This window comes from Miniopterus schreibersii (genome assembly GCF_964146895.1).
Source record: "Miniopterus schreibersii genome assembly, chromosome: 12".
Taxonomy (NCBI): domain Eukaryota; kingdom Metazoa; phylum Chordata; class Mammalia; order Chiroptera; family Miniopteridae; genus Miniopterus; species Miniopterus schreibersii.
Window position 1 is genome coordinate 26,896,420 of NC_138112.1, and position 26,001 is coordinate 26,922,420.

Here is a 26,001-nt window from a genome sequence, read left to right on the forward strand (position 1 = left end):
GGTCATTCAGTTCTCCTGGGTAGCATTCCTCCAAGGATTAATTTGGGGCCCCAGGGCTCTTCCATTTTGTGGTTTTGAACTCCTCTAAATTCTTTGAAGTCTCCATTCAGGGGGGAAAAAAAAGAGAATGTGGAGCATGTGTAGGAGTTTTTAGGGGCACAGCTTTCAGTAGCTTTCATAATTTCTGTCCACATTCTGTTGGACAGAAATCAGTCACATGACCCCAATTAATTACAAAGGGGGCTGGGAAATGCAGTCTGTGTGCTCAAGAGAAAAGGGAACAGAGTCTGGTGAACACAAAGCTATCTCTGCCACTTAAGGCCACGAAGTCGTTTTGGGGTTTAACTGAGATAATGCATGCAATGTGCTTAGCACACGAGGTAAGTAATCAACAAAATTACATATTATTATCACAAATATGTACACTGAGAGCCTGAATAAGGATCCCACAGTTGGAAGTGGAGAACTTGTTTTGAGGTTCTGGCAAGAGAACTCAGCTACATGCAAGGAAATGTCCTTACCTTTTGGTAAAGTTATATAAGATTATGATCTTTAACTGATGTGGCATCATCAGGAAGTATAAATATAGAAAGGTGAGGGAGGAAAGGGTTGCCAGGTGTTCATATTAGCTTAGCTAACAGAGTGTCAAAAGATTATAATTCAGATAACCCTAATGTCTAAGAAGAGTGGGAATAGGGAGCTGTAGGCTCATTGGATTTGGGAAAGGGCTTGAGTGAAGTAATAAAGAATACAAGTTTTAGTTAACCCTCTCTTCCATATTCTTTTTCTTGCTCACTTTCTTACCTTTCAGTCACAGATATTACCAAGTTTCTTCAGGTGCAGCATATTTTCTTCTCATCTGTTCCCAATTAAAATACTGTAAGAACTGGAGAGCAGAGACCATGTTTGTCTACACATTATTATATTTTAGCATCTAGCAATGCCAAGCATAGAGTATGCAGGCAAGAAATATTTGTTGAATAAATTTAACCTGTATTGGCAGTTGTACAACTCTCGCCAAAAGGGTCTAGGTAAAGTAACAGAAAGACAACGAGTTTTTAAATCTTGCTTCTGCCACTTTAATGTCTGCCTGGGACTTCTAAGACTTAACTTCTAAAACGTATTTTTCCCCCTCATATTAAATAGGCATAATACTTTTAGAGTTATAGTAATGAGAAAATTAAATGAAAAAACTTTATGTATGTAGTGTTCCTGGCACATAGAAGGCATTAAAAAAAAAACCACACCTGTTGTTCCCCCCTAAAACCTACACCTCTCTATTTTAATTTGAGAAGGATACTTTTTAATTTGGGGGATCTAAGAAGTATCATGTGCTATTCAAGTTTTTCCTTCTGTTTTTGGTTCTGTTCATGTATAATGAAAACAAATAGGCTTCGAGTTGGTGTTCAAAGTTAAGAGTTGATTAGTTCCCAAAGCACTGATGGGTTCACCATTAGAACAGTATTCAGCACCCAGAACAATGCTTGACACGTAGTAGGTGTTCAATACATATTTTTTCAAAATACAGTGAAATAATTAATAAAATACTGAAATAAGGATAACGCTCCAGACAATTATGGGATGAATATGACGTAAATGTGAAAAAGTGGGCAGGTGTTATCAAATGAGAGCTTTGGTGTTTCCAAATGGGTGACTTCATTCATTCATTCAACCAACATGTTCCCTAAGAATGAAATATTGATAGCTAAACTTCAGGCTCATGATGACCTCATCCGGGGTTTCACAGCATAGAGGCTCAGTCCAATCGTAACTTATTCAGTAGAATCCACAGAAGCGTAGCAAGGATGGCTGACCCGTCTTGAGAATAGGGTAATTCCACTGCCGGATAGAAACAGGGCAGCACACTGGACACCAAACCGCAGATGGACTGCAGATGCGTGGAAGGAAGTCATTACAGTTTTGTGAAATTTGGGACTGGCTTGACAAAGCCGAAGCCTGCCGGTTTAAGAACTGTATGTTCTTGGCAAAAGCATGGTGTTGCAGAATTTCACCAGCCATAGAGAAAAAAAACAAAAACGGGGAGAATGGAAATGGGAGGATACTACAAAATTCGTGATATGGATACATAAAACGTTAACTATTAGCTTTGCATCTTTTGAGAGTCAGCAGACTGAAGCGCAGTATTTTAGATTTGGCTGGCAGATGGTGTGCGCACACAGACTTTCTGAGTATGTTAGCATTTCATTTGAAACTAGCAGGATTACATAGGACAGTTGTGGTAATTTAACATTATATAGACTTCAAAACATCCCAAAACCTGGGTTAAATGCGGGGCCCTAATAACATTTGAAAAGGCTTTGTTAACAGATCTGGATCTCAGAGAACACAATCCCAGGATATGATAATTCCTTTAAAATGCCTACAGGGTAGTGTCAGTGTCTTCTTTCCCCGAAAGTCTGGTTTAGGCAGAGAAAAGGGAAGAAAGGCCAAGCCCGGGAGGCGGCAGGAGGCGAGGCGTCTGGGTGCCGAGCGGGCTTCTGCGCCCCGCGCTCCTCGCCTCCTCCGCGGCCCGACCCCCGCGCTCCCCGCCTCCTCCGCGGCCCGACCCCCGCGCTCCCCGCCTCCTCCGCGGCCCGACCCCCCGCGCTCCTCGCCTCCTCCGCGGCCCGACCCCCCACGCTCCCCGCCTCCTCCGCGGCCCGACCCCCCGCGCTCCCCCCTCCTCCGCGGCCCGACCCCCCGCGCTCCCCGCCTCCTCCGCGGCCCGACCCCCCGCGCTCACTCGCATCACCGGCCTGCGGGAGTCGAGCCCATCGCCCGCTGACATCACCTTACTACTTCCTTTTTCAAATTCCAGGGAAACTGTATTTCCTGTTCTGTTCGACGCCCTAGAGAAAGAATACTGGCTGGTTAGTATCTAAATTTAGACTGGCAGCAACGGGTGGAGCTTTCAAAGGGAGACAAAAACAGGTGACATTTCCAAGCCTCTCAAGAAAAGGGGGGGGAAAACCCCAAGCCTTCCGCGTGCGGCGCGCAGGGGGACCGCCCAGCGCGCACAATGGGGAGCGCCCGCGGGCGGGCTCGGGAGGGGGCCTCTCCTTTTCCTTCCCCTCGGTCAGGAGGCTGGTCCTTAAATATATTATCGAGTCTGCCAGGGAAGCCCGGGGAGCCAGGAGTCTGACAGCTCCTTCCTCGGGGGGGGGGGAATCGGGGGGCTGGGAAGCAGCTGCACCTCCTCTTTGTCAAGCTCTCCGTTTCAACCCTAGCCTCCGGGACAACCCGGGAGCCGGGTGGGAAAGCGGAGCAGCCGCCCCCCGCGCGCCGGAGCCGCGCCCCGCCCCCTCTCTGTGACCCTGCGGGCTCAGCCCCCCGCGACCTGTTAGCCGGGAGCGTCACGTGACGCGGCCGGCCGCGCACCCCCACCCCGGCCTCGGGCAGGCCGCCTGTTGCGCCCGCCGGGCGGGTTCCATCACGTAACGTGCGGGCACCGCCCCGCTCTTCCCTCGCTGAGCGAGGGAGGGGGGGCGTTGAAAAGGAAAGAGAAGGAAAAGGGGCGGGAGGAGGAGGGGGCGGTGCTCTGGTCACGTGACCCGGGGCAGCCCGGAAAGCTCCGAGGAGGAGCCTGGCGCCGCCATTTTCCTGCAGCTGCCTGTCCCTCTTATCCTGCCCGGCTCCAGCTGACCAGGGAAAGGGTGGGCTGAGCTGAGGCGGGGGCAGGGGAGCGCCCGACACCGTGCCTGACCCCGCGGGTGACACGAGCCGCTTCTTTCCGGGCTGGGTGGCAGCGCGCGGCCTTGAGCCCCGCCCCAGGCCGGCGGGCTGAGCAGGAGCCGGTGGGGGTAGGGGGTGCGGTGGGGGGTGGGGGCCCTCCGGCGCTTGGGGGTCCCAGTCCCCGCCGGCTGCGGAAAGGGAGGGGTGGCGGAGGAGCCGCAGAGATGTCCGGCCAGAGCTTGACGGACCGAATCACCGCCGCCCAGCACAGTGTCACCGGCTCCGCCGTATCCAAGACAGTATGCAAGGCCACGACCCACGAGATCATGGGGCCCAAGAAAAAGCACCTGGACTGTGAGTGAAGCCGGCCGCTGCCCCCGCGACCCGGGTCTTTCCCCCCATCTCTTTTCTTACCCCCGTTTCGCTGCCTCTTCCCTCCCTGCCGTCCTGTCTGGCACGGCGACTGCTGAGCTCGCCCTAGCTGTGTTCTTTCTGCTTCCATCACACCTGCCTTCACGGCTTCGGTCCCCTGCCTACAAATCCCTGACAAGCCACTCCCCTCCGGGTGCCGCGGGGACCCTCGTTTCCCTGACGGGTACGCCGCGGCACCCCAGCATCACACCCGACCCACTTGCTCTCGCCACCTGGCCTCACCTCCCCGCTCCCTCCGTGTACTGCAGCCTCCTGCTCTTTCATCCCACCCGTCCCGTGCCGCCTGGTCTCCCTCTCCTGAGCGGCTCCCCGCTTGCTCCGGGTCTCACTGCCCCTTTGTTTCCCATCAGCCTTCTCCTGGTTTCCGTAAACGCCCGGTGGCGTGAACCCGGATCCCTTTTTCTCCGCCACCCGGGGGCTGCCTCCCTTGAAGGGATTCCCACTTCCGTTGCCCCCCTGGCCTCTCGTCCTGTCCCTTCCTGGGGTGCTCTTCCACCGTTGCGACCCACCTTTGGGTTACGTTTCTTTGCCTCTGTAGTTCCAGTTAAGTTCCTTCGTCTCCCTTTTATGTTAAATATCATACTCAATACCCGACTTTTACCCCAGATTACTTTCTGCGTTGGAGTGGAAGTAAAGGGAGAGTCCGTTTGGTCTAGGGAAAGCTTTGTGGAAACTTGGCATTTTTAATAGCCTCTGGTGGAGTTTAATCGTTGTATTTGCCTGCTTTTGACTGGAGTGAGTTATGAATGTCAGGCAAGCCCCCAGTCCCCACCTTTTTTTTGGTTCTAATGATACGGAAAAGGGTTTGCTGATACTGATATCATTGTATCATTTCTTGGAACTGTTAACAAACCTGGCAGTTTGAATTTAGAGGCTTGTGAAGCGTAGGCTTCTGGAATTCGAAATGGAATAATAATGAAAGCTACAAATAACATACTTCTGTTTAAATACTGGAGAAAGGTGTGAGGTGATGCTTGAGTTTGGACTCCGTTTTCATTTATGCTGGTTATCTTTTGGGGGACTAGCTTTTCTTGTACGGCGTAATGTTACTCCATTTACTAACATATATAACCACTAGACCTAACTCCTCCCAACTTTTTCCAAACCTGGAAGCCACCTGTAAAAGCCTCCTTTTTCTTTCCACTCCTTTACCTCAAGGTACAAAGCTCAGTGGATTACTCAAGCTTTGACTCCATGGAGCTTTGACCTGAAACTTTTCAGGGAAAAATAGGGAAATTGGTACAACAATAAGTTCCTCTTTTAGAAGTCTACTGGACACATTAGTCTGACTTCATCCTGCACGAAAGTTACTTTGCTTTACTGATCGAAGCAAGAGTGAGCATGTTCTGAAAGGAAATAACACTGTGACAGGAGTTCTGTTTTGATTTCTCATTTGGACTTTGGCTGTAAGGCTTGACCTTAAAAAAAAAAAAAAAAAAAAATTCAAAATGTGAATTCTTCCAAGATACTTTGCTCATGAAGTACTGCTAGAACAAACCATTATTCATTGTGACTGGTTCCTTTGCTGGAAAAGTTAAAAAATATGTATTTTCATTGCTGGGTTCTTCGCTCTGATGCACGACTCGTGCAGGCTGCTTTTTAACTATCTGCCCTTGCCTGCGTAGGGAATGCAAAATATATTTAAATGGTGACATTTTAATAAACAAAAATTATTTAAAATGCATAAAAACTATATGTGATTTTTTTTTGGATTATCTGATCTTTGGAGTAGACATTTTTACTGTTTATTTCCCTTGAAATGACTACTTGGCTTGCTCTACTCAACCTTATGGTTTGCCCTAACACTGTGTTCTTTTGTTGTTTTTATTTTAATTTTTGTTGATGGGGGCAAGTGAAGAAACTGATTGGAACTGTGAGCTATTGACCTCTTCCCTCACTTCAAAATGATAAATTATAACAAGGATAGATACAGCTTTTCAAAGTCCTTATAAATGTTTTTGTCTTCAGATTTAGCAGGTTGTGGGGTTTTTTTTAACACATTGCCAAAAAGGTCAGAAAATAGGCTAGGTAAAGTTAGGATGGGGTTATTTACTTGGGGTTTTATGAGTGTTAACCTTTTCTCTTGTAATAGAAGCTACTGCAGATGCTAACTGGGATTAAGTGTGGATGGTACTCTCATGTTTGTAGTCCCTTTTCTCTACCACCACTTGTGTTTATAAACTCCCACTTATCTTATTTAGAACTTGATTATTCCTGGTAATGTTTGATTTTTAAAGCAAATTGTATAATTAAGGAGACCCTACTCTATTTCTTTTCAGTGAGGTTTTTAAAATAAAATGATACAATTTTCCCTTTATTGGTTGAAATGCATTTCTAACCAGTTCTCACTAATGAAATAAATTTAAGTATAGTCTGACCAATGAGTGTTTTTTTCTTAAACACCGTCCATACACACTTTAATGTACTTTGAGAAAATTGGAAAGGTTTTCACAGGTAGGCCTGGGTCTTGACACCATGAATTTTAGCCTTACATGTACAGATAATTTTTCCGCTTTTAGGAAGTTTTCTTTCTAGTGAAGGCTTAGTTCTCTTGTAATGTGCCCCCAAACTATTGCCTACTTAGTTGAACCTAATGAAAATGATTTGTTTATGTTTCCCAACAATTTCATTTTTTAAATGTTAATATTTAACAAAAATGTAATTAGGACTTTTCCCCCCTATAAGCCTTTGGAGTGTGGATATGGTTTCTGTTTCCCTGAGTCTTTCCATATTAGGAAGTGATTATTAAAACCCATGAATTATGGCTTAATTCATTTTACATTATTTACTTATTTAGGAAAGATCTTTTGCTTTGCTTATAGACATCAATAGATAATAGTGTTAGCTAGTGTCTCTAGTGTGACTAGAATTGTCAAACTTGAAACATAATGGACATGATTTGCATTTAATTCCAGGCGTCTCGTAGCCTTCCATAATCAAGGTAGAAGAATAGCAACCCCTAAGATTTCAAACATAAATTTAAAGGACTTCAATTTAACCCTCTCAGCTATGGGAGAGACAAAACCTATTATGGAGAGGAGTCTCTAACTCCATTTAAAGAAGGTATAGAATGCTTAAAACATCAATAATGATTGAAGTAAAGACAAACACAATTTTTAAATTTATAAATTCTTAATTAAAAAAACATTCTTAACTGATTTAACAATCTTTAGTCTTGTTTTTTGATATGAATACTTTTCTTTATATTTGTTTAATTTGCTGTCCTTGGGCATTTACATTTTGACAGGTTTCACTGGAATGTAACATTTATGTTAACAGCTATAATGACTTCACTTTTTTATCCTTATTTTTCCCAGTTAATTTCCAGGGACACTATATTCCAACTGCCATCTGCCTTACGTTCTCTACAACAAAATCAAGATCATATTCTTACTAAGTATCTATTATAAGCACATCTATGTGGTAGATACAGTGTGGGTATTTGTGTGGATCTAGACCTATCCGATTTTAATTGTGGAAACTTAAAAGTAAGAATTTGTGAATCTTTTGAATACGTAGAAGGTGAATTTGTATTTAAGTTAGTGGTTTGTATAACCATTGAAAATGTATATAAGATATTGAAATGTACTCAAAATGATTACTGTTTTAAGCAGATGTGTTGATTTTTAATGTCTTAAGGACATCCAATGGGTACTTGGTTTGCATATTGTCAAGAAAGAATCTGGTAATGGATGATTTGCAAGAAGATGAATGTGAGGAAGATCTGTCCCAAGGTGTCTCTTGTTTAGAAAAAAAGTAACTAGGGCTTTCCGAATGGATCTTGTTTTACAGACAGTTATTTTATAGTTAATGTATGGGCTTACTGTTCTTTCCCATAAGAATTAACCATATAATTTATATTTTCATTTTTTATTACTTGACCTATTCTGTCACTTAGTCTTTTTGTTGTTGTTAATCCTCAACTGAGGATATTTTTTCCATTGCTTTTTCAGAGAGAGTAGAGGGGGAGGGGAAGAGAGAGAGACAAACATCGATGTTAGAGAGAGACACACAACCTAGAGAACCCACAACTGAGGTATAAGGTATGTGCCCTTGACCTGGAATCTAACCTGAGAGCCTTCAGTGCATTGTCTGATGCTCTAACCACGAAGCCACACTGGTCAGGGCAGTCAGTCTTCAGTAGCTCTGAAATACAGAAAATGGTAATGGAATAATTAAAAGTGGTAATGATAAGATTTGACCATGTTAAATGACAAATGTCAAATGCCTGAGGTATATAGTAGAACTCCATAAAAGTGAAGTTTTTTTCCTCCTTTATATATCTAATTACGTTTCTGAATAGTATGCATTTTAAAAGAGAAACTCCAAAGAGAACTTGATCTATAGCCATTTTGATAGCTGCCTTATTTGTAATTAGCAAATTCTAAAATATCTTCTTAGGCTTCACTGGTGGACTGTTTTAAAGAAATACTATTAGGCTTTACACATTTACTTTTTATCCTTATAGCAATGCTTTTTATGTTTACTATATATTTTAGATATCTGAATAATTTTTAAAGGTGTCTTTGAATTTAATTTAGAGTGCGGGGTGAGAAATGAAGCTTCATATTACATGACTTGGCTTTTCTCTCATTAGATTTGTGAATCACTTGTATAAAGTATTTAATTAGATATTTTAAAAGTACATTATTGTTGCACAGCTGGGCATGGCTCAGTGGTTGAGCGTTGACCTAGGATCCAGGCGATCAGGGTTTGATTCCTGGTCAGGGCACATGCCCAGGTTGCGGGCTGCAGCCAGTCATTGACTCTCTCATCACTGATGTTTCTGTCTCGCTCCCTCTCCCTTCCTCTCTCTGAAATCAATAAAGATATATATATATTTTAAAGTACATTGTTAGAAATAATCCATTTAAATTAATTGTCAGAATTGCTTTAATTTAAATAAAATTGTTTATTTTGACCCTGATTACCATTTAGATGTTTAATGTGAAAGTTCACCATAATGCATAGAAAGTTGCTTCTGTTCTTTTTTAGTCTGTTCCAATGTGTTTAATTCTATAATTTCTCTCTTAAAATCAAAGAAGAAAAATAAACCTAAAGGCTTCTTGGCAAGAAGTTAGAGCCCTACCAAGGAGTAGGGTTAGATTTTCAAAGTGAAGGCTTAGTATTTGCTCTTCCTGTTCTTTTTGGTGGCTGAAGTGGCATTTCCGTTACTTTGTGTTCTGTCTCAGTATGTTCCCAGTTAAACTGCTTTATACATTTCTCTAGAGATTTGAAATTTTGGATTTGACTTTTTAGAATTTTGTATATTTATCGTGTATATGGTTCTTTTCATGGCAAATAGTTTTTGGGCAATTGGATTTTACTAATGATATTCCTTTAAACAGGAATTTTGATGAACCTAAACCTTTGTATTAAATATGTTCAGAGTTGTAATTTGCCAGGTTATCAGAATATTAAGGATTTCTCGTTATATTAGAATGTAGTAGAAATACAGCTAGGCCTTGTGTTTATGCTTAGATTGAGTTTATATCTATTTAACAAATACTTGTGCTTATTTTGTGCTGGGCACTCACCATACTAAACAGTTTACATTTATTAACTTGCTTATTTCTTTCAATAACTTAGAGAGATTTTATTATCACCATTTTACTAATTTGTCCAAGGTCATGCAGCCAGGAAGAGGAGAACTGGGATTTGAACCGAGGTAGTCTAGCATCAGGTCTGTGCTTTTATCTCTGTGTGACTTCTTACATAATGCTTTTCTATTCCAGGAAATGAATAAACCATATTCATTTATTCATGGCTTTGGTTCTTAAAGTGTGGTTCTGGGACTCCTGGGAGTCTTTCAGTATATTTGTGAGGTCAAAGCTATAATTGTATACTAAGACATTATTTTCTTTTCCATTTTCATTCTTTCACGAGTGTACAGTGGTGTTTTCCAGGGGCTTTGTGATGTCTGATATTGCAACAGATTGAATGTAGTAGCTGATAGGAGAATCAAACTGTTTCCTGTTGAACTAGGTAGTTAAGAGTTATGCAGGTGTTCTAAATTTTGGTTTTGGAAAATATAGTTATTTTTCATGGAAAATGTTACCATATGAGTTATTAAAAATGAATTAATACATATTTTAAATTTTCATTGTTTTAATTTCTAACAGTAAATATAGATAGATAAAAACCACATAACCAAAGTTCTTTGGGGTCCTCAGTTTTTAACATTGTAAAAGTTCTGAAACTAAAAAAATGAAACTCTAAGAGTGTGTATAAGAGGGGAGAAAAGGACTATCAGAGAGGAACTAGTTTTAAGATGTCCTTTAAACTCAGAGTAATGTTGGGTTTGACTTGATGAGTAACAGTGACCCAACCATTGGAGGACTTTGAGCAAGAGATGTGGCATAATCCTTTGATTATGTCATACATGAAGTATATTGGAAAGAATGTTCTGTGTGACTTGGAAATGGGATGTCTCAAAGCAAAAAGAGTTTAACAGTAGTATCTTTTTTTTCTCTCTAAAAGACCTTAATAAAGCTTGTCATTAATTGGGATTCTTGATTCATTTTCCCTCACTTTTTTTTTTTTTTAAACATTTAAGCTATTCCTTTTCGGCCAAGTAGATTAGGTACCTGTTGTGCTCAAATAACTTTTTGACCCCTGAACTATTAGACTTTGCATATACCATTCCTTAGACAAAATACCTTCATCCCTTTTAAAACAGATCCATCCTTCCTTCTTTAAATTAACTTGCTTTGTTAACATTCACATTTATAGTAACCTCTTTCATAAAGACATTACTGAATAACTCCTGCTCGTCTTGTCATTCAAACATTATTATCACTATTTAAAGTTTAAATTTTGTTTAACTATAGTTAGTATCATGCTTTTATATATATTTTGGGTTCATGTATGTTTTCCTTGTAGAACAGGAACTATTTTTTTTGTACTGTTTTATATCTTTTCCCAAAATACTTAATTGGTGATCCTGTGGGTGCTCAGTAAATAATAATTGCATGTAATCTCCTTTCACAGCTCAGACTTTTCCATGAACAACGTAGACACAGCATAGAGATCTATTCTAGAAGATATTTAATACTTTTATAGTAATTATTTCAGTTGCAAAGAATGGTAATTACATGGTTACAAAATTATATAGAAAGTTGATCAGTAACATTGATGAAAAACATAAGTTGCTATGTGTTTCATGAAACACATGAGGTATTAAGTCTTATTTTTTTGTGTGTTTTTTAATTCTCACCCGAGGATATTTTTTTTATTGATTTTAGAGAGAGGAAAAGAGAGAGAGAGAAATATCGATGTGACAGAGAAACATTGATTGGTTGCCTCCCGTACATGCCCAGGTCAGGGATCCAGCCCACAACCTAATATGTGCGCTGACTGGGAATCGTACCCGAAACCTATTGGTGTACGGGGATGACGCTCCAATCAACTGAGCCACCCAGTTAGGGCAAGAGGTCTAGTTTTTTTTAGCTATTATGTGGTGTTTTCCAAAATATCATTACAGCAAAAAATAATAATTGGGTGGTGGGTTGCAGTTGCTCAGTTTGAAAATTATATTAAAGTGCATGTTTTGAGGATATGTTCTTGAAAGGAGAAATTAATTTTAAGAAACAGGATCAGAAATAGATTTGAAATGTTTATCAGAGCTGCTTTGTACAACTTCAGAGGGTGCTGATCACATTATATTCTATGTGTAGCCTGCCTCCAGGATATAACTGTATGGCAGACTTACTTTAGAGGTAAGGAGGGATAAGTATACTTAATAGATATTCAAAATGTAAAAGAAAAGAAATGACTTTTAGAATGAAGCCTTATTTTAAAAAAAAAACCTTTTTAAAAAATTGATTTCAGAGAGAGAGAAGGAGAGGGAGAAAGAAACATTGATTTGTTGTTGTTCCACTTATTTATGCATTCATTGGTGGTTCTTTTGTGTGCCCTGACCTGAGATTGAGCCCACAATCTTGGCTTACCGGGAGGATGCTCTAACCAACAACTACTTGGCCAAGGCGTAGAATGAAACCTTATAAGGTATGAGGTAAGGGTTGGAGTGGTAGTATGGATGGTTGTGATAGTTGGAACACTAAATTTAGACCATCAGTTAATTCCAGAGGGTAGTGGGAATAGCCTCTGAATACTTGGAATTTCAGTAGTGATTTCTGAAATCCTGCTGGTATTTATAGTCATAAACTTACTACTTGAAACCAACCTAGGGACAGACCGTAGTTTTACTCAAGGGACACTTCTTCCAAGTAGTAGTTAAGGAAGCTTGAAGTGCTTTCCAAACTCCTTTCCTCACTACAGATTGCAGATACACTTTACAAATGACTTTATAGGGCATACTCAGTTGTTATGTTTTAATGTGCAACTTTCTACTGATTATATAATAATTAATCATTATATTAATAATTAGATGTCTCATGACTATAAGCTCTGAGAACAAAGGTCATGGTTTGTGTGTATGTTTAAAAACTTCATGTGCTGGTAATAGAGTTAGTTATCTTGTGGATACCTAACAAATAGAAATGTCCCTTTTAAATACACCTAACCTGGCCAGTTTTGTTCAGTGGTTGAGCATTGACCTATGAACCAGGAGATCACGATTTGATTCCTGGTCAGGGCATGCACCCAGGTTGCAGGCTCGATCCCCAGCAGGCGACGTGCAGGAGGCAACCAATCAATGACACTCTCTCATCGTTGATGTTTCTTTTTTTTTTTCATCATTGATGTTTCTATCTCTCTCGCTCCCTTTCACTCTCTGAAATAAAAAATAAATAAATAAATACGTCTAATATGCAAAAATTTTACTCTAATTCAAGTATATACCAAAAAGTAAATAGCAGGTGGTATTCATATTGGAGGGGATTGGCAGATTTTTTTTTTTAAAGATTTTTAAAATGGATTTTTAGAGAAAAAGAAAGGGAGAGAGAAACATCAGTATGAGAGCGAAACATCGATCAGCTGCCTCCTGCACCCCTCTCTCCCCCCACATACACCAGTGAGCCCTCAACCCAGGCATTTGCCCTGACCAGGAATTGAACGAGCGAGCAACCTTTTGGTGCATGGTTTGATGCCCAACCAACTGAGCCACACCAGCCAGGGCTGGCAGACCTTTATTGATGTACTTTAAACAGTTGTTTGCAGAAGTTTAATTCATTCATGGTATTGAAGAATTTGAAATCTTGTCATTTAATCCAAAGCTAATGTGAAAAGGGGATTGAGGTAAAGAGCTTATTTTTTTTGCAGTTTCGGTATTGAGGTGTAATTCATGTAACAATGGGTTTTTCTATTCTGGATATTTCATATAAATAGGATCATGCAGTATGTGGCCTTTTATATCTAATTTCTTTTACTTGGCATAATATTTTCAAGTTCATCAGTGTTGTAACACGGAACAGTACTGTTTTCTATAACTTAATATTCCCTTGTGTGTATATACTATATTTTGGTTATCCTTTTACCCATTGATGAACATTTGGGTTGTTACTCCTTCAAACCCACTAAGAATAATACTGCTATGAACATTCGTGTACAAGTGTTTGTGTGAACATGTGTTTTTAATTCTCTTGGATAAATACGTAGAAGAATTGCTGGGTCAGATATGTACAAGACTCTTTTCCACAGCAGCTGCACCATTTTACATTCCCAACAGTAATGTGTGAAGGTTCCAGTTTCTCCACATTTTTGTCAACACTTGTTATTTTCAGATTTTTTTACTGCCTGGCTGGCATGGCTCAGCGGTTGAGCATGGACCTATGATCCAGAAGATTGAGGTTTGATTGCCAGTCAGGGCATATGCCTGAATTTCAGACTCGATGCCCAGTAGGGGGGCATGCAGGAGGCTGCTGATCGATGACTCTCTCATCATTGATGTTTTTCCCTCTCCCCTCTCTCTGAAATCAATCAAGATGTATTTAAAAAAATAATAAAATAAAGTTTTATTGTAGTCATCTGGTAGGTGTTAAGTGATATCTTGTGGTTTTAGTTTGTGTTTCCCTAATGACTAATGATGTTGAGCATCTTTTTATGTGCTTATTGACCATTTGTATATCTTTGAAAAATGTCTATTCAGATCCTTTGCCTGTTTTAAAATTTGGCTCTTTATATATTTGGGATGTTAGAAAAGTTCTTTACAAATTTCTGATACTAGATCCTCATATGATTTGCAGATAATTTTTCCTATCCTGTGACTTGTCTTCATTTCTTTGATAGTGCCCTTTGATAATGAAAGTTTTTAATTTTAATTTTTCTGGTTTTTCTTTGATTATGCTTTTGGTATAATATATAAGAAACCATTGGCTAACCCAGAGTTACGCAGATTTACACCTACTCCTACTCCTAAGAGTTGTATAGTTTTTTGTGTATGGTGTGAGGAGGCAAGGTGGTATTAAGGAAAGTTAAGGATATTTGAGTTTTTTCCCTTCTTTTGAAGTTGACATAAAGTACAACTCATTACCTCTATGTAATGTGGAAATAGAGATTAGTGAGGGAGAAAAAAAATTTTCTTGATGACAGTCTGCAGTATTTTGTATAGTTCATTGACTGATAAATGGATGTATTTGAATCAAACATTCTTCCAACTGGAATAGACCACTTAATCTAATTAAAGAAACATTTTTTTAAGGTTCTCAATGTAGTCCTTTAAATGTGTGAAGAGATTAATACATGGTTGCATGAGTATCAATAAGGAGTTATTTTTGTCCACACAGAATAGTGTGTGTGTTTCCATAGCATCTTATACTTCCTCATGATGACACTTCTCATATGTTGTAATTATTTATAGTTTCTATGTTTGTTTATAGCAAGCCCTGTGTATCTGTATACAGCATATAGCAACTATGCAATAAAAAGATGGTGCACAAATGAAGGAGGGTAGAATTTTCATGGGTGGTTTCTAATGTGTTATCAAACGGTTTTAGGATTTTTTTACATAAAGGAAGAGAAAAATTACTGTAGCAGTAATAGCCTTTGCTGTGAGTAGTGGTGGTTTGAAGTTCTGTTTTCAAGATCAAGTAAATTTTTATTGGTTGAAAATGTGAGAAATGGAAGTAGGGAAATAAACTTCCAGAATTAGATTATTTAAAGTTTAGTTTGACACCCAAAAATATTTATTTCATTGCCTACCTATTATTGGTATATATGACTTCAAACAAATGAGCTGAGCTAGTCAAATCTTGGGTTTTCTTCTGCTTTTCTTTTCTTTCTTTCTCTCATTATTGTGATTATTATTTGCTTGTGTGTGGTTAAAAATGAATTCCAGGGAGTCCTGGATTTTAAGACTTTGTGTTATCCACATCTGATAGCAGAATGCTATAAGGCTTTGTTTGCTAAGTGCTTGTGTGTTTTGTTAAATGACATTGGCAAAACATTTCAAGTGCAAATGTAGTAAAAAATGAAGTATATGTCTTGTAATACTCTATATTGAATGAGCTGGGCATTGACCTTGATTGGCTTCTTCCTGCTGACTACTTTCTCTTCTGGTCTTAGGACTCTAGTGAATTGCCTACAATCCAAATTAATTTTCTTTTGGAAATGAATGTAGATAAATCTTACTTCATTTGTGTGCTTGAAGATCCAAGCGTTAATCATTTTGTGTGAAATCATTTTGTGTGACTATTTTTCTTGGAGGAGGCCTGAGTGGAAAAAGAATTGTAAGAGTAAATCAGTTATTTCATGTTATTTCAGTAAAATTCTTTAGGAAACTATATTAAAATCTTTTGCTTGCTCTATGAGCAAGAATATGGGGAAAAGGTTCTGAGGTTGAATGCTGTTTAACATTGAACAGTAGCAGCAAAAACCCGGATCAGAAGCAGTAAGTGGAGTGCTAAGGGAGAGGGTAGACAAGAATGTAAAGATGAATGACATTTGATCCTTACCTTAAAAGGAACATGAGATCTAATAGTGAAAATGTTCAAACATATAATTGTAATACATTGAGATAAATACATAGTGCTTTTTACATAAAGTGTCAAAGTAGTAGGGGCTGGAGTAACTACTTTTGAAGTAGGTTGGTGATGGCTTCATAGAAGAGGTAACAAATTTTGAGGATGAGTAAAACTGCCAGTTGGACAAAGAATTCTTAGCTCTTAAACAAGTTAGCACATGCAGTGACATAGAGGGAAGAAAGAGCATTATGATGTATTTGGGAAAAACTTTAAACCTCTGAATATTGTTATACATGGTGGTTTGGGTCACAATAAATAAAATTAGGTACTCTGATCTTATGGCTTTTGTGAGCTTGTTTGGAAATAAGTTTTTTTGAGTTACAAATTTATGAATGAACTTAGACAGACTACCTTATCTGATGATGTTCAGTATGACTAGAAAAGGTTTGATAAACCAGTTAAAGTCAGTAAGATTCTTGGGGATATGTTTGATTTATATGATTTAACTATTGACATATATTTATCTGCAAATGATACATTAATTATCAGTCATTCTTAGCTATTTAAAGCTGGATCTCTGCCAAATAAGAGATCCTTGGGGTAAATGATATTGAGTATCTATTATATAACAAAGTTACTGTGTTGGGAAAGGTTAAGAAATCCAAAAGTGTAGGGCAGATGACATATACAGAGTTGTATTACCAGGTAAATGTGAGATAAGTTCATTGAAAATCAGAGGAGAGAGATACTGCTTTTGACAAGGGGGGGAAATGGGCCTTAAATGATAATCAGTGAGGAACAGTAGGCATTTTAGGTGGAGGAAAGAGTATGAGCAAACATTTGTAGCTAGGAAGGCTGGAACTGTGGGGAACAAAGGAGTTTGTTCAGTTATAGAGGCTAAATAAATAGGGTGCTTTGTGGCTGGGGGAAGGACAGGTTGTGTGTAAGGAGTAATACAATTGGAGCAGTTGTCTGAGGTTAGCTTATGGAGAGGGTATGGATTTTAATCATATGACCTTCAGATACATCTCATCTCCAGGTAGCTTTTGGCTATTCTAGGTGAAATTGGACCATAGTTAGAGCTGATTTTCAAAATTGTGCTATACTTTATGTTTATTTTCTGCTGCCAGTGTTAAAATAGGGAAGGCAAGGAGTTTTGTTGATCTTAAAGCCAAGAGTGGAATTTTACTGCTTCAAGCTTTTTATATTAACTTGGTTATTACAGATTGCATTAATAGTGGCAACATATGAGGTTAGGGGATTTCTGTTTATAGATTGCACAGAAATTTGAAAAAGTCTTCTAAACAGAAGTAATACATCCTCATTTTGATCTGAAGATAGATTTTATAAACGTTAAAGAAAACTTTTCAGTCTTCAGTGTTACACAAAATCTGATCAAATCAGTTTAGTTGGGATATAATCTGTATGATGGGAATAATAGCTAAAATTTAAGGGGCCGTTTCTGTCTTGAACACTTGACAGTGCTTTAACACAATTAATCCTTATAAAAACTTAATTGAATAGTAATCTTATTAGCTTGATTATACAGATACATAAACAGATACTACTAGTATAAGTAAATAGAAAATAAATTTAACATTTAAATGTCAGCGAAGAACCTTGAGTGGAAGTGAGTCAATTTGGAGACTCATTTAGCTCACAGAGAACTTTTAGGGCATGGGGTATAGTTAGGAGAAGACATTTATTTCTTTGAGGAATTTAAGTCTATAAGTATGTAAGATTACATTTGGAAACAGCAACTTCCTGTACTTCTTAGAGTAAATTGTTAATATGATTTCAGAGGAATAAGCCCTGAACGTCTGGACTTTGGGGTGCTGGCCCCAGATCCACATAAGCTTAGGAAAATCCCTTATTCACTTAAATTGCTTATTTCTAAATTGCCTCCCTGCTCTGCTATTTTGTGATGCTGTATTTGTCCCTCTTTAGCTTTTTTGTTCTTGGCTTGGTGCTTTGGAAACTAAGATTAGGGGACAGTTTCTCTATGAGCTTTTGCTTCATTCTCCATTAGACTGTCCCATCATCATTATATGAAAAACAATTTGAACTTGCATATATTACTGTCACTGGGAGTGAGGGACAGCATTGCTTTTTATGATTCTGTTTTAGGAGGAAGTGGCCAGCAAAATGAGTTTTTGTCTACCTTTATTAAAAATATGTGAATAATATAAAATGTGAAAGTACTTGATAGTAAAATACTTCCTATTTTGATAGTAAAAGACTTCATATTAGCCTTTTCAACCATGTCGCAAATGTTTGCTTTCCTGAATTTTTCACTTTAGTCAGCCAGGTTCACTAGAGGATATTTATCTTCCTTTCAGGCTTGTCTCTGTTGGGCGTGTATATTTATGCTGGATGCCCTTGTTTGGTGAAAGAGGACAGGAACTTTCTTTCCATCTACCCTCCAGCCCTACCCCAGTTGGCCAAATGAACCATCACTGGCAAGCTATGGGTAGCATTTGTGATCAAATTGCTCCCCTATCCCTCTGCAGAGGCATTTTTTTCCCCTACTCTCAGCATCCTGTGCATGTTTATCTGTCCTGAAAACAGGGACTCCGCTTTATTCATCTTGGCATCTGCAGTACCCAGAAAATAATGCCCAGTGCATAATAATATCTTAGTAAATATTTAATAAATCTTTGATGAAGATAATGGACTTATGATACTGGGCTAGTGAACTATTTGGTCAACAGTTTTTTGTTTTATTTTTTAAACGTGAAGTTCTTGGATAGAATTAATCTTTGTATTGAAAATATTCAGATGTGATCTTGGTCTCTAGTTAGTTGGTTTGCTTGATAAATTCATGGTGTTCATACCAGGATTATGAATTTGATTCCTGAAAAAGAATGATGGTGGTGGTCCCTTTACTATTGCCACAGACTAAATGATTTACACTGGCTAATTGTCTTTTATTTGTTGGCTGTTGGTCATAATGGGACATCAGTTGAAGTTACATAATGAAGCATCACTAATCCATCACCATATGCTCATAGGCACAGTAACATCTTAAAATTTTTGGGTTGAGTGATGAATTTGTGAATTAATGCCTCAAGCCTCATCTTATCCCTTATTTAAATTTCATAGAACCATAGATGTCTAAGCATTATTATGTTTCAACGATTCTTAATTTGTTTACTTGTTACAGGGATTATGTTTCTTGAAGTATGTGTGTACAATGGATATATATTGTGGATGGGGTTGCATATACCTACTTGTTAATGCTATAACTCTGTAATGGGCCAAGGTTGCACTAGTTTTTCTGACTGTAGCTGCTTACTCACTTTTGGCCTACAACCTTTTATTTACCTATGACAACCATTAAGAAAAGAGCAAAAAACAAAGTTTACTTTTACTTGCAGTACATGTACATGTAGCTAGTTTTGAAATGACTTGTCAAATAGAGTGTGAGCTATCTTTCTTTGGCCATCTTTTTCCCTTTTGTGACTTGAAATTAAATAAGCAACTTATTGGTATAGTTAGAATAATCTTTAGTTGTATTCAATATGTAATTTTACCTAGGAAAGTTATTTTAATAGTTGTTTCCTTTTTTAACTGCTAAGTTTGTCTCTTTAGATAGCATTTTTGTTTTGTTTGTTTTTAAATATATCTTTTTATTGATTTTGGAGAGAGGAAGGGAGAGGGAGAGAGAGAGATAGAAACATCAATGATGAGAGTCATTGATTGGCTACCTCTTGCATGCCCTCTACTGGGGATTGAGCCTGCAACCCGGACATGTGACCTGGCCAGGAATCGAACTGTGACCTCCTGGATCATAGGTCGATGCTCAACCACTGAGCCGCGCCGGCTGGGCTAGATAGCATTTTTGAAAAGGTGTAGCATTTATATTAGGTGAGTAGAAAATGAAATGGATTTTATAATTGCAGTTACTAGCTTTATTTCAAGGGGGAGCTGTCATGAGGGAATTGGTTTAGTTTGAGTGTTAAGGCCAGTGTGAAGATTTGTTGGTAAATGGATTACTCTGCAATGAATTTGTTTTTAAAAACTGCATATACAAGAGGGTTATAGAATAGCTGCGTTTGATCTTTTGGTAGGAAACTAGAGGAAAGATCTACTTTGTTCTCTACATGATCACTTTGTCTTCTCTTTTCAGATCTGAAAGAAATAACCACATTATCCTTATTCCCATGTGTACATTTCCTTTTAGAAGTGAAGCCAGCTATGTAATGACTGAGAAGTAAAGGTTTGGCTAGTGGTGTTTCCTCCTTTATTTTTCTTTTCTCAACATTAGCTTTTATAACTTTTCTTTACAGAAATTATGTAATTACCAGGTTTGGAATTTGTGTCAGGTTTTAATCCAGTATAAAATTATTTTTTTTGTTCTTCATATTCTTGCAAAATACTGTTTTGAATTGGTGACTTAGACTGGACCAAGGCATTATTTTCACGTGGTATCCTTAACATCCCAGAAACACTGCATAACACAGCTCAGTGGTGGTAAAGAACAACATAGGTACTGACTTAAAATTTAGTTACAGAATTTGCAACTGGCAGCTAAATTAGGAAGCTAATTTATAAAGTAGCTCAGGAGGCTGAGATACTCCTCCACTAACTGAAGAGAGAAGGGGAAACCTTCTAAGAGGGAAGCTTAAGCTGCTTCCTATCTTTGGGCCTGTGGACTTAACCAGAAGCGTTTTTTTCTTTGACTTTATTTATCAGAGTTAATGTTTTCCTAACTTAGCTAGTGACCAACCAAGAAGGTAGTGTATCTTTTGAGGCCCTTTTAAACATAGTTTACCTATTCTATTACTTAGAATAATTACATCTCTGGGACAGGTGACTGGAAAACTGCTCTATGTGTTCCTCTCATGTAAAATCACATAAGCCCTACTCACTTAAAATCTGGTGGGTTGACTTTGTTTAGTAACATTCTTGGCCGTTTTTTTAAACTTTGCTTATAAGTCTTGTGATTTCTGAGGCTCTTGGAGATGGAAATGCCCAAAACTCTTGAAACCTATTCCTTGTGAACTTGGGTTGAATAAATATGCCTTCTTACATCCAGTCAACTTTAGTTTATTGTAGCCAGAATGAAGGTGATGCTAATGAGCAGAATATACTGTTCCAGGCAAGAGGTGGTTACTGTCTGTACTAGGAATCAGATTTGTGAGGGCTAAAAAGAGAATGTATGAATTTTAGAATAATCGATGACAAAACTCAGACCACTGGAAATGAAGAGAGAGCTCTGAGAGAAAATATTTATATATCTTCATGCATCCCTTTCGTGGAAAGATAATTGTTTTTAAAAAGTATCTAGTTCCAGTAGAGTTACTAGTTTGTGTTACTTCAAGTAGGTATTTACACTTTACATTGGAGATGACAGGGCATTCCTTGCTTGTTACAGGGCTGTTGACTAAGGATTAAAAGAACTTTGTAAAATATAAAAAATGTGCATGGATCAAGATTTTGCCATTCTTAAGATCAACTGTCGGTGACTATAGTAGCGCACTGACCAGTTGAAGAAATTGGGGTTTATAAACCTTCTAAAGAAGTTTTTGCAGAAGTCATTGAGTTTGAGGTGGTTTCATAATACTGTACTAGAAAAGTGATGGAAGAATAGTCTACTAAAATGAGGGGAAAACTTACCAATAAAATAAGATACTAAGTAAAATTTAGTATCATATATCTAATATTGGTAATGATGCATTAAACATACAAAGTACTCTAAATATGTTTTATAATATATTATTGTGAAAATTATTAATATTCCTATTTCTAAAATGGAGAAATTGAAATGGAGTGGCTAATTAATATGCCTGAAGTCATAATGGTAAATAGTGGAGTTTGATTTATATTTTTTTGCTTATTCTGATGTCACTTTATTCTGGTATAGTACAGTCCTAGCACATGGAAATAGATGGGGCCATACATGAAAGGTGGTGGTAGGAGAGCCTAGAACATAACTTTTGTGATGGTGAAATTAGCAGCAGCATCATTACTGTTTGAAGCAGAGATTGGAAATAAGTAGTACTTAGAATAGACTTGCAAATAAGTCTGAGTCAGCGAAGAGGTTTAGGGAGAGAGGAACTTTAAAGGAATAGAGAAAACAAAAAACAGACACCCTTTCTCCCCACCTGCCAATACCAGTTCTTCTGGAAGGTTTCCAATATAGCAGTGAAAGCAAAAACTAGTTAATGTTTTCCAGTATTTGTCAGGTGTAGGGAGGGATCATACTTGAAAAGTAGTAGTATTCAAAGTAGTAGCATTTTAGTTGTGTAGAAGGCTTATTTGGGGAGCCTTTGTCACAACAACAACAACAACAAAAATAATGGTGAAAGATTGGTATTGTAGAATGAAGGGAGAAAGGTGATTATATTTTTCCTTGCTACTTGTCTAGACTATTTAAGATTTATATTACATTTTCATAAGCAAGAGAAAGATAAATTCTCTCAGAAATTTGAGGGACTCTTCAGATACCCATCCACAGATAGAATGTGGATTTTGGAAATATGTGTGATATTATCTACCTACCTAAACAGATACATACTTGCATGAAAGAACCACCTGTTTTTATTCTTAGTCTTTTATTAGTGTTATTGTAGCTGGTACAGAGAAGCAGAGCTACTAAATAAAAAGAAAACACAGTAAATATTTTATACTATATATGTTAAATATTAAATTCATTGTTTCTAAATTCTCTATTAGAAGTCTATTGATCACAGTGTCTAGTATTGACAAATACTTAAAGCCTATGTTTAGGGGAAATAAATTCATAATTAACTGTGCGGTGTGTAAGTTGTGATCATTTCAACTTTTAATAGAATCTTCAAAAAAATGCTTTTAAATTTTTTTCTGTAATCACTGTAATATACTTAATTTTTTTTGTAATATACTTAAGGTTGATGGCTTTTAAACACAGTGAATAAAATAACTTTATTTTGTAAATTAAATAAAATATACCAAATTCCCTATACTCGTTTTTCAAAAAACTTTTTGAATAAGTTTTTTCTCCCCCTCAAATGAACACTTTTTGATGGCCAAAGATTGGATTTTTAGATTCAAACTAGTAGGATTCCCCCTCCCCCCATTTCATTAACATTTTTGAGACGTTATTTACATGGAATTTTAAAGTTTAAAAAACCAACATTTTCACTTTAATTTTGGCAGCTCAATAAAGCAGATTTTCTTCTTTTTTTTTAAATCTCAGAAGATATTATGCCCTTTAAGAAAGGCATTTGTCAGGATGAAATTGTCAGTTTTGTTTTTTGTTAAATGCCCAGAAACAGGCAAACATGGGTCATATGGAATTTTGTATGGACAGTTGTATTGTAATGAATGTGTGAGGATAGAGATTTTGTGGTTGTTGAAATAGTATTGAGAAATACTTCAAATTTTTGAGAAATACGTGTAATTTTCAAAACTCCTAGTGGTTATTCCTTTTTTGTGGAAACTTAAAGACTTAAGTTTAATTTGTTAATGTATTAATAATTGCTCACATTTTCTATTTATGGAGCATTATTTTAAAACTTAAAGCTACGGAGATATGTTATTATTGGGTGCTTACTATTTTGGCTATATCTGTCATTACTGTTGATAGCAACTTGAAAAAGGATTTTTCAGAAATGGCTTTCACATGTTTGCTTAGAAGGGATCACGATGCCTACTTGTTACAGGTGTGGCACTTAATGAACTGCCTATAAATAAATGGCTGGTATAATTTTGACTCACTTAAGGTGAACAGATTGCTTTGACTAAATTATGAAGTGTATAAATTAAATGAGATTCTCATGGTCTCTCCTTACTGTCTACATAAAACCAGAGGCTTTGCAGAATCACTCAGATTTCTTTTCACCATGACTTTGATTTGGCAAAGGTGAAGCAGACATGTGTGATGTAGAATGAATGGGATGCTTGCATACTTCCCACTGTGTGGTGATGGTAATTGATTATGGTGGTCAGTTCCTGTAGGCCTCCAGGCCACTAGTGACACACTACCATTGTTACTGTAATTTTCAAAATTCTCTTTTATCCCAGACTTCTGATTATCATGTACAAATAGCAACCTCTCCCAAACATATGCCCCGTCTTGCACTTAACCACCATCTGACGTGTATTTGTTCATTTGATTACAGATTCTCTCTCCCCACTAGCATATAAGCTTCATGATGGCAGGAACTTTGTCCACTATTGTGTATTTCTAACTCCAAAGACTATTTGGCATATTATAGTATGTAGTAAATATAGTGGAATAAAAAGGGTTTCTGTTTGATCCTACTGACATTTGGAAAGCCGTGGGAAGATGGAATGTAAAGATTCTGTTGTTTCATTGGGTACATGAAACTTTGTTTTCTAAGTGAGGTAGACTCTGGCAGAAAGGCTAACTGCAATTTTTTTTTTCTGACTAGGCAGAATTTTTTAACTTGGGGAGGACTTTTTATTTTCTCTTCTCCCCCTGAACTTTATGAGTGGAGAAATGGGCTTTTGTTTCACCTATATATCTACAAATATTTATGCCATCATAACAAATGTACAAGGTGTACCATGCCACAAACACTGTGGATGAGAAAAGAAAACAGAAGACTCCTAGATTTATTTTAACAAAATAAAGAATGAGTCTGGATTGCTTAAAACAAAAATGGGACATTCAGGTGACAGTTGAGATTACGTTCTTGTTCTTTAAACATGAGATATTTTTGGACATAGAAGTGAAAACTTCTGATATCTCCAACTCCACAGATCTTAGATTAATTTTCAGAGAAGTTGAGAATCATTTGCATAGAGGTTTCGTTGAAGTTAGGAGGTTAGATGATTTTTTCAGGGTGGATGCATGTTTGTGTTTTAGGAAGGCTAGGGAAGAACCAAAATATAACGCTCACAGAAAAGTGAAAATACACCAGGAGTAGATTGTGGTAGTTTATTAATTCCTTCGCTGCATGTAGACTTTTATTAGGTCACTTATAACTAGGGTGACATATAATTTATTCCAAACTGGGTCACTTTTGAGAGTGAAAAGGATGTGCTCTCTGAATGGGACACTGGGACAACAGGTGTAAAAAGGACTATTCCGGGAAAACCAGGACACTTGATCACTCCCTACTAGTATACTTTTCTCCAGACTTAGTCCAATTTCCTTGAACCTTTCCAGATAGTTTTTTTTTCTTTAGAATACTCTGATTTGTACTTGCAGATCCTCTCAAGCTTTAATTCCTGTATCCTGGTCTTGTTGGAATGAAAGAATTCTTTCCATTTTTCTCTGTCCTGCCCCCCCTCCCGACTGTTTCTGGTTTACAGCATGTGGAGATAAGTACAGTACTCATAATGTATTGTTAGTTGGATATATATACATATATATATGTATTTAAGGAAATCCGGTTTTATGTGTTTCTGATCCAGTTTTAGATTGTTTTTGAGAAACCTGGTTATATCTTCTTAACTGGGCTCATGAACTATAAGTAAAGTTCTTAGAATATAATACAAAAAAAAGAGAATTTGTAATTTTGGCATTTGTTCTGTTTTGTTTTGTTGTTAATCCTCACACGAGTATATTTTTTCAATTGCTTTTTAGAGAGAGTGCAAGGGAGGTTGGGGGCGGAGAGAGAGAAAAACATGTATGTGAGACACATCGACTGGTTGCCTCCCAGCACATGCCTTAACTGGGGACGGGGAGTGAGCCCACAACCCATGTACATGCCCTTGACCGGATATTGAACCCAAGACCCTTCAGTGCGCAGGCTGATGCTCTAACTGCTGAGCAACACCGGCCATGGCTGGCATTTATTCTTAAATTACTTGATACTTAATATGTTTTCTTTCCTACAGAAGGGATTTTAATTCAGATCTTCAAAGAAGGGAAGAGCACCTTGTGTTTATACTATGGACGTTATTTTTTTATGTGGAGCACTGTAATGCTTTCATTTTATTTATTTATTCAGTTTAAATAAAATTTTTAATTCTTAGGTTAAATGATGTGTTTTTATTCTACTAAGTAACTTTTTATTATCTTATATTTTCTGGTAAACTAAAAATTAACACAAATAATAATTACCGTTGAGGTAGTGCTTAC

At 37.8% G+C, this 26,001-nt stretch overlaps 1 protein-coding gene across 16 annotated transcripts in view; it reads left to right on the forward strand.

Moving 5' to 3' along the window:
• Window positions 1-2,788: 2,788 nt before the first annotated feature.
• The window catches only part of PICALM (phosphatidylinositol binding clathrin assembly protein), a 96,978-nt gene continuing 73,765 nt past the window's right edge, over window positions 2,789-26,001 (forward strand). For 15 of the 16 annotated variants that reach the window (XM_081153096.1, XM_081153106.1, XM_081153104.1 and 12 more), the window contains exon 1: window positions 3,889-4,026. In XM_081153096.1, the coding sequence (XP_081009222.1) occupies window positions 3,897-4,026 (130 nt within the window). In that variant the 5' untranslated portion in view covers window positions 3,889-3,896. Of the gene's footprint in view, window positions 2,871-3,888; window positions 4,027-26,001 lie in introns of those variants that run through there. The other variant, XM_081153097.1, reaches the window with a different exon arrangement.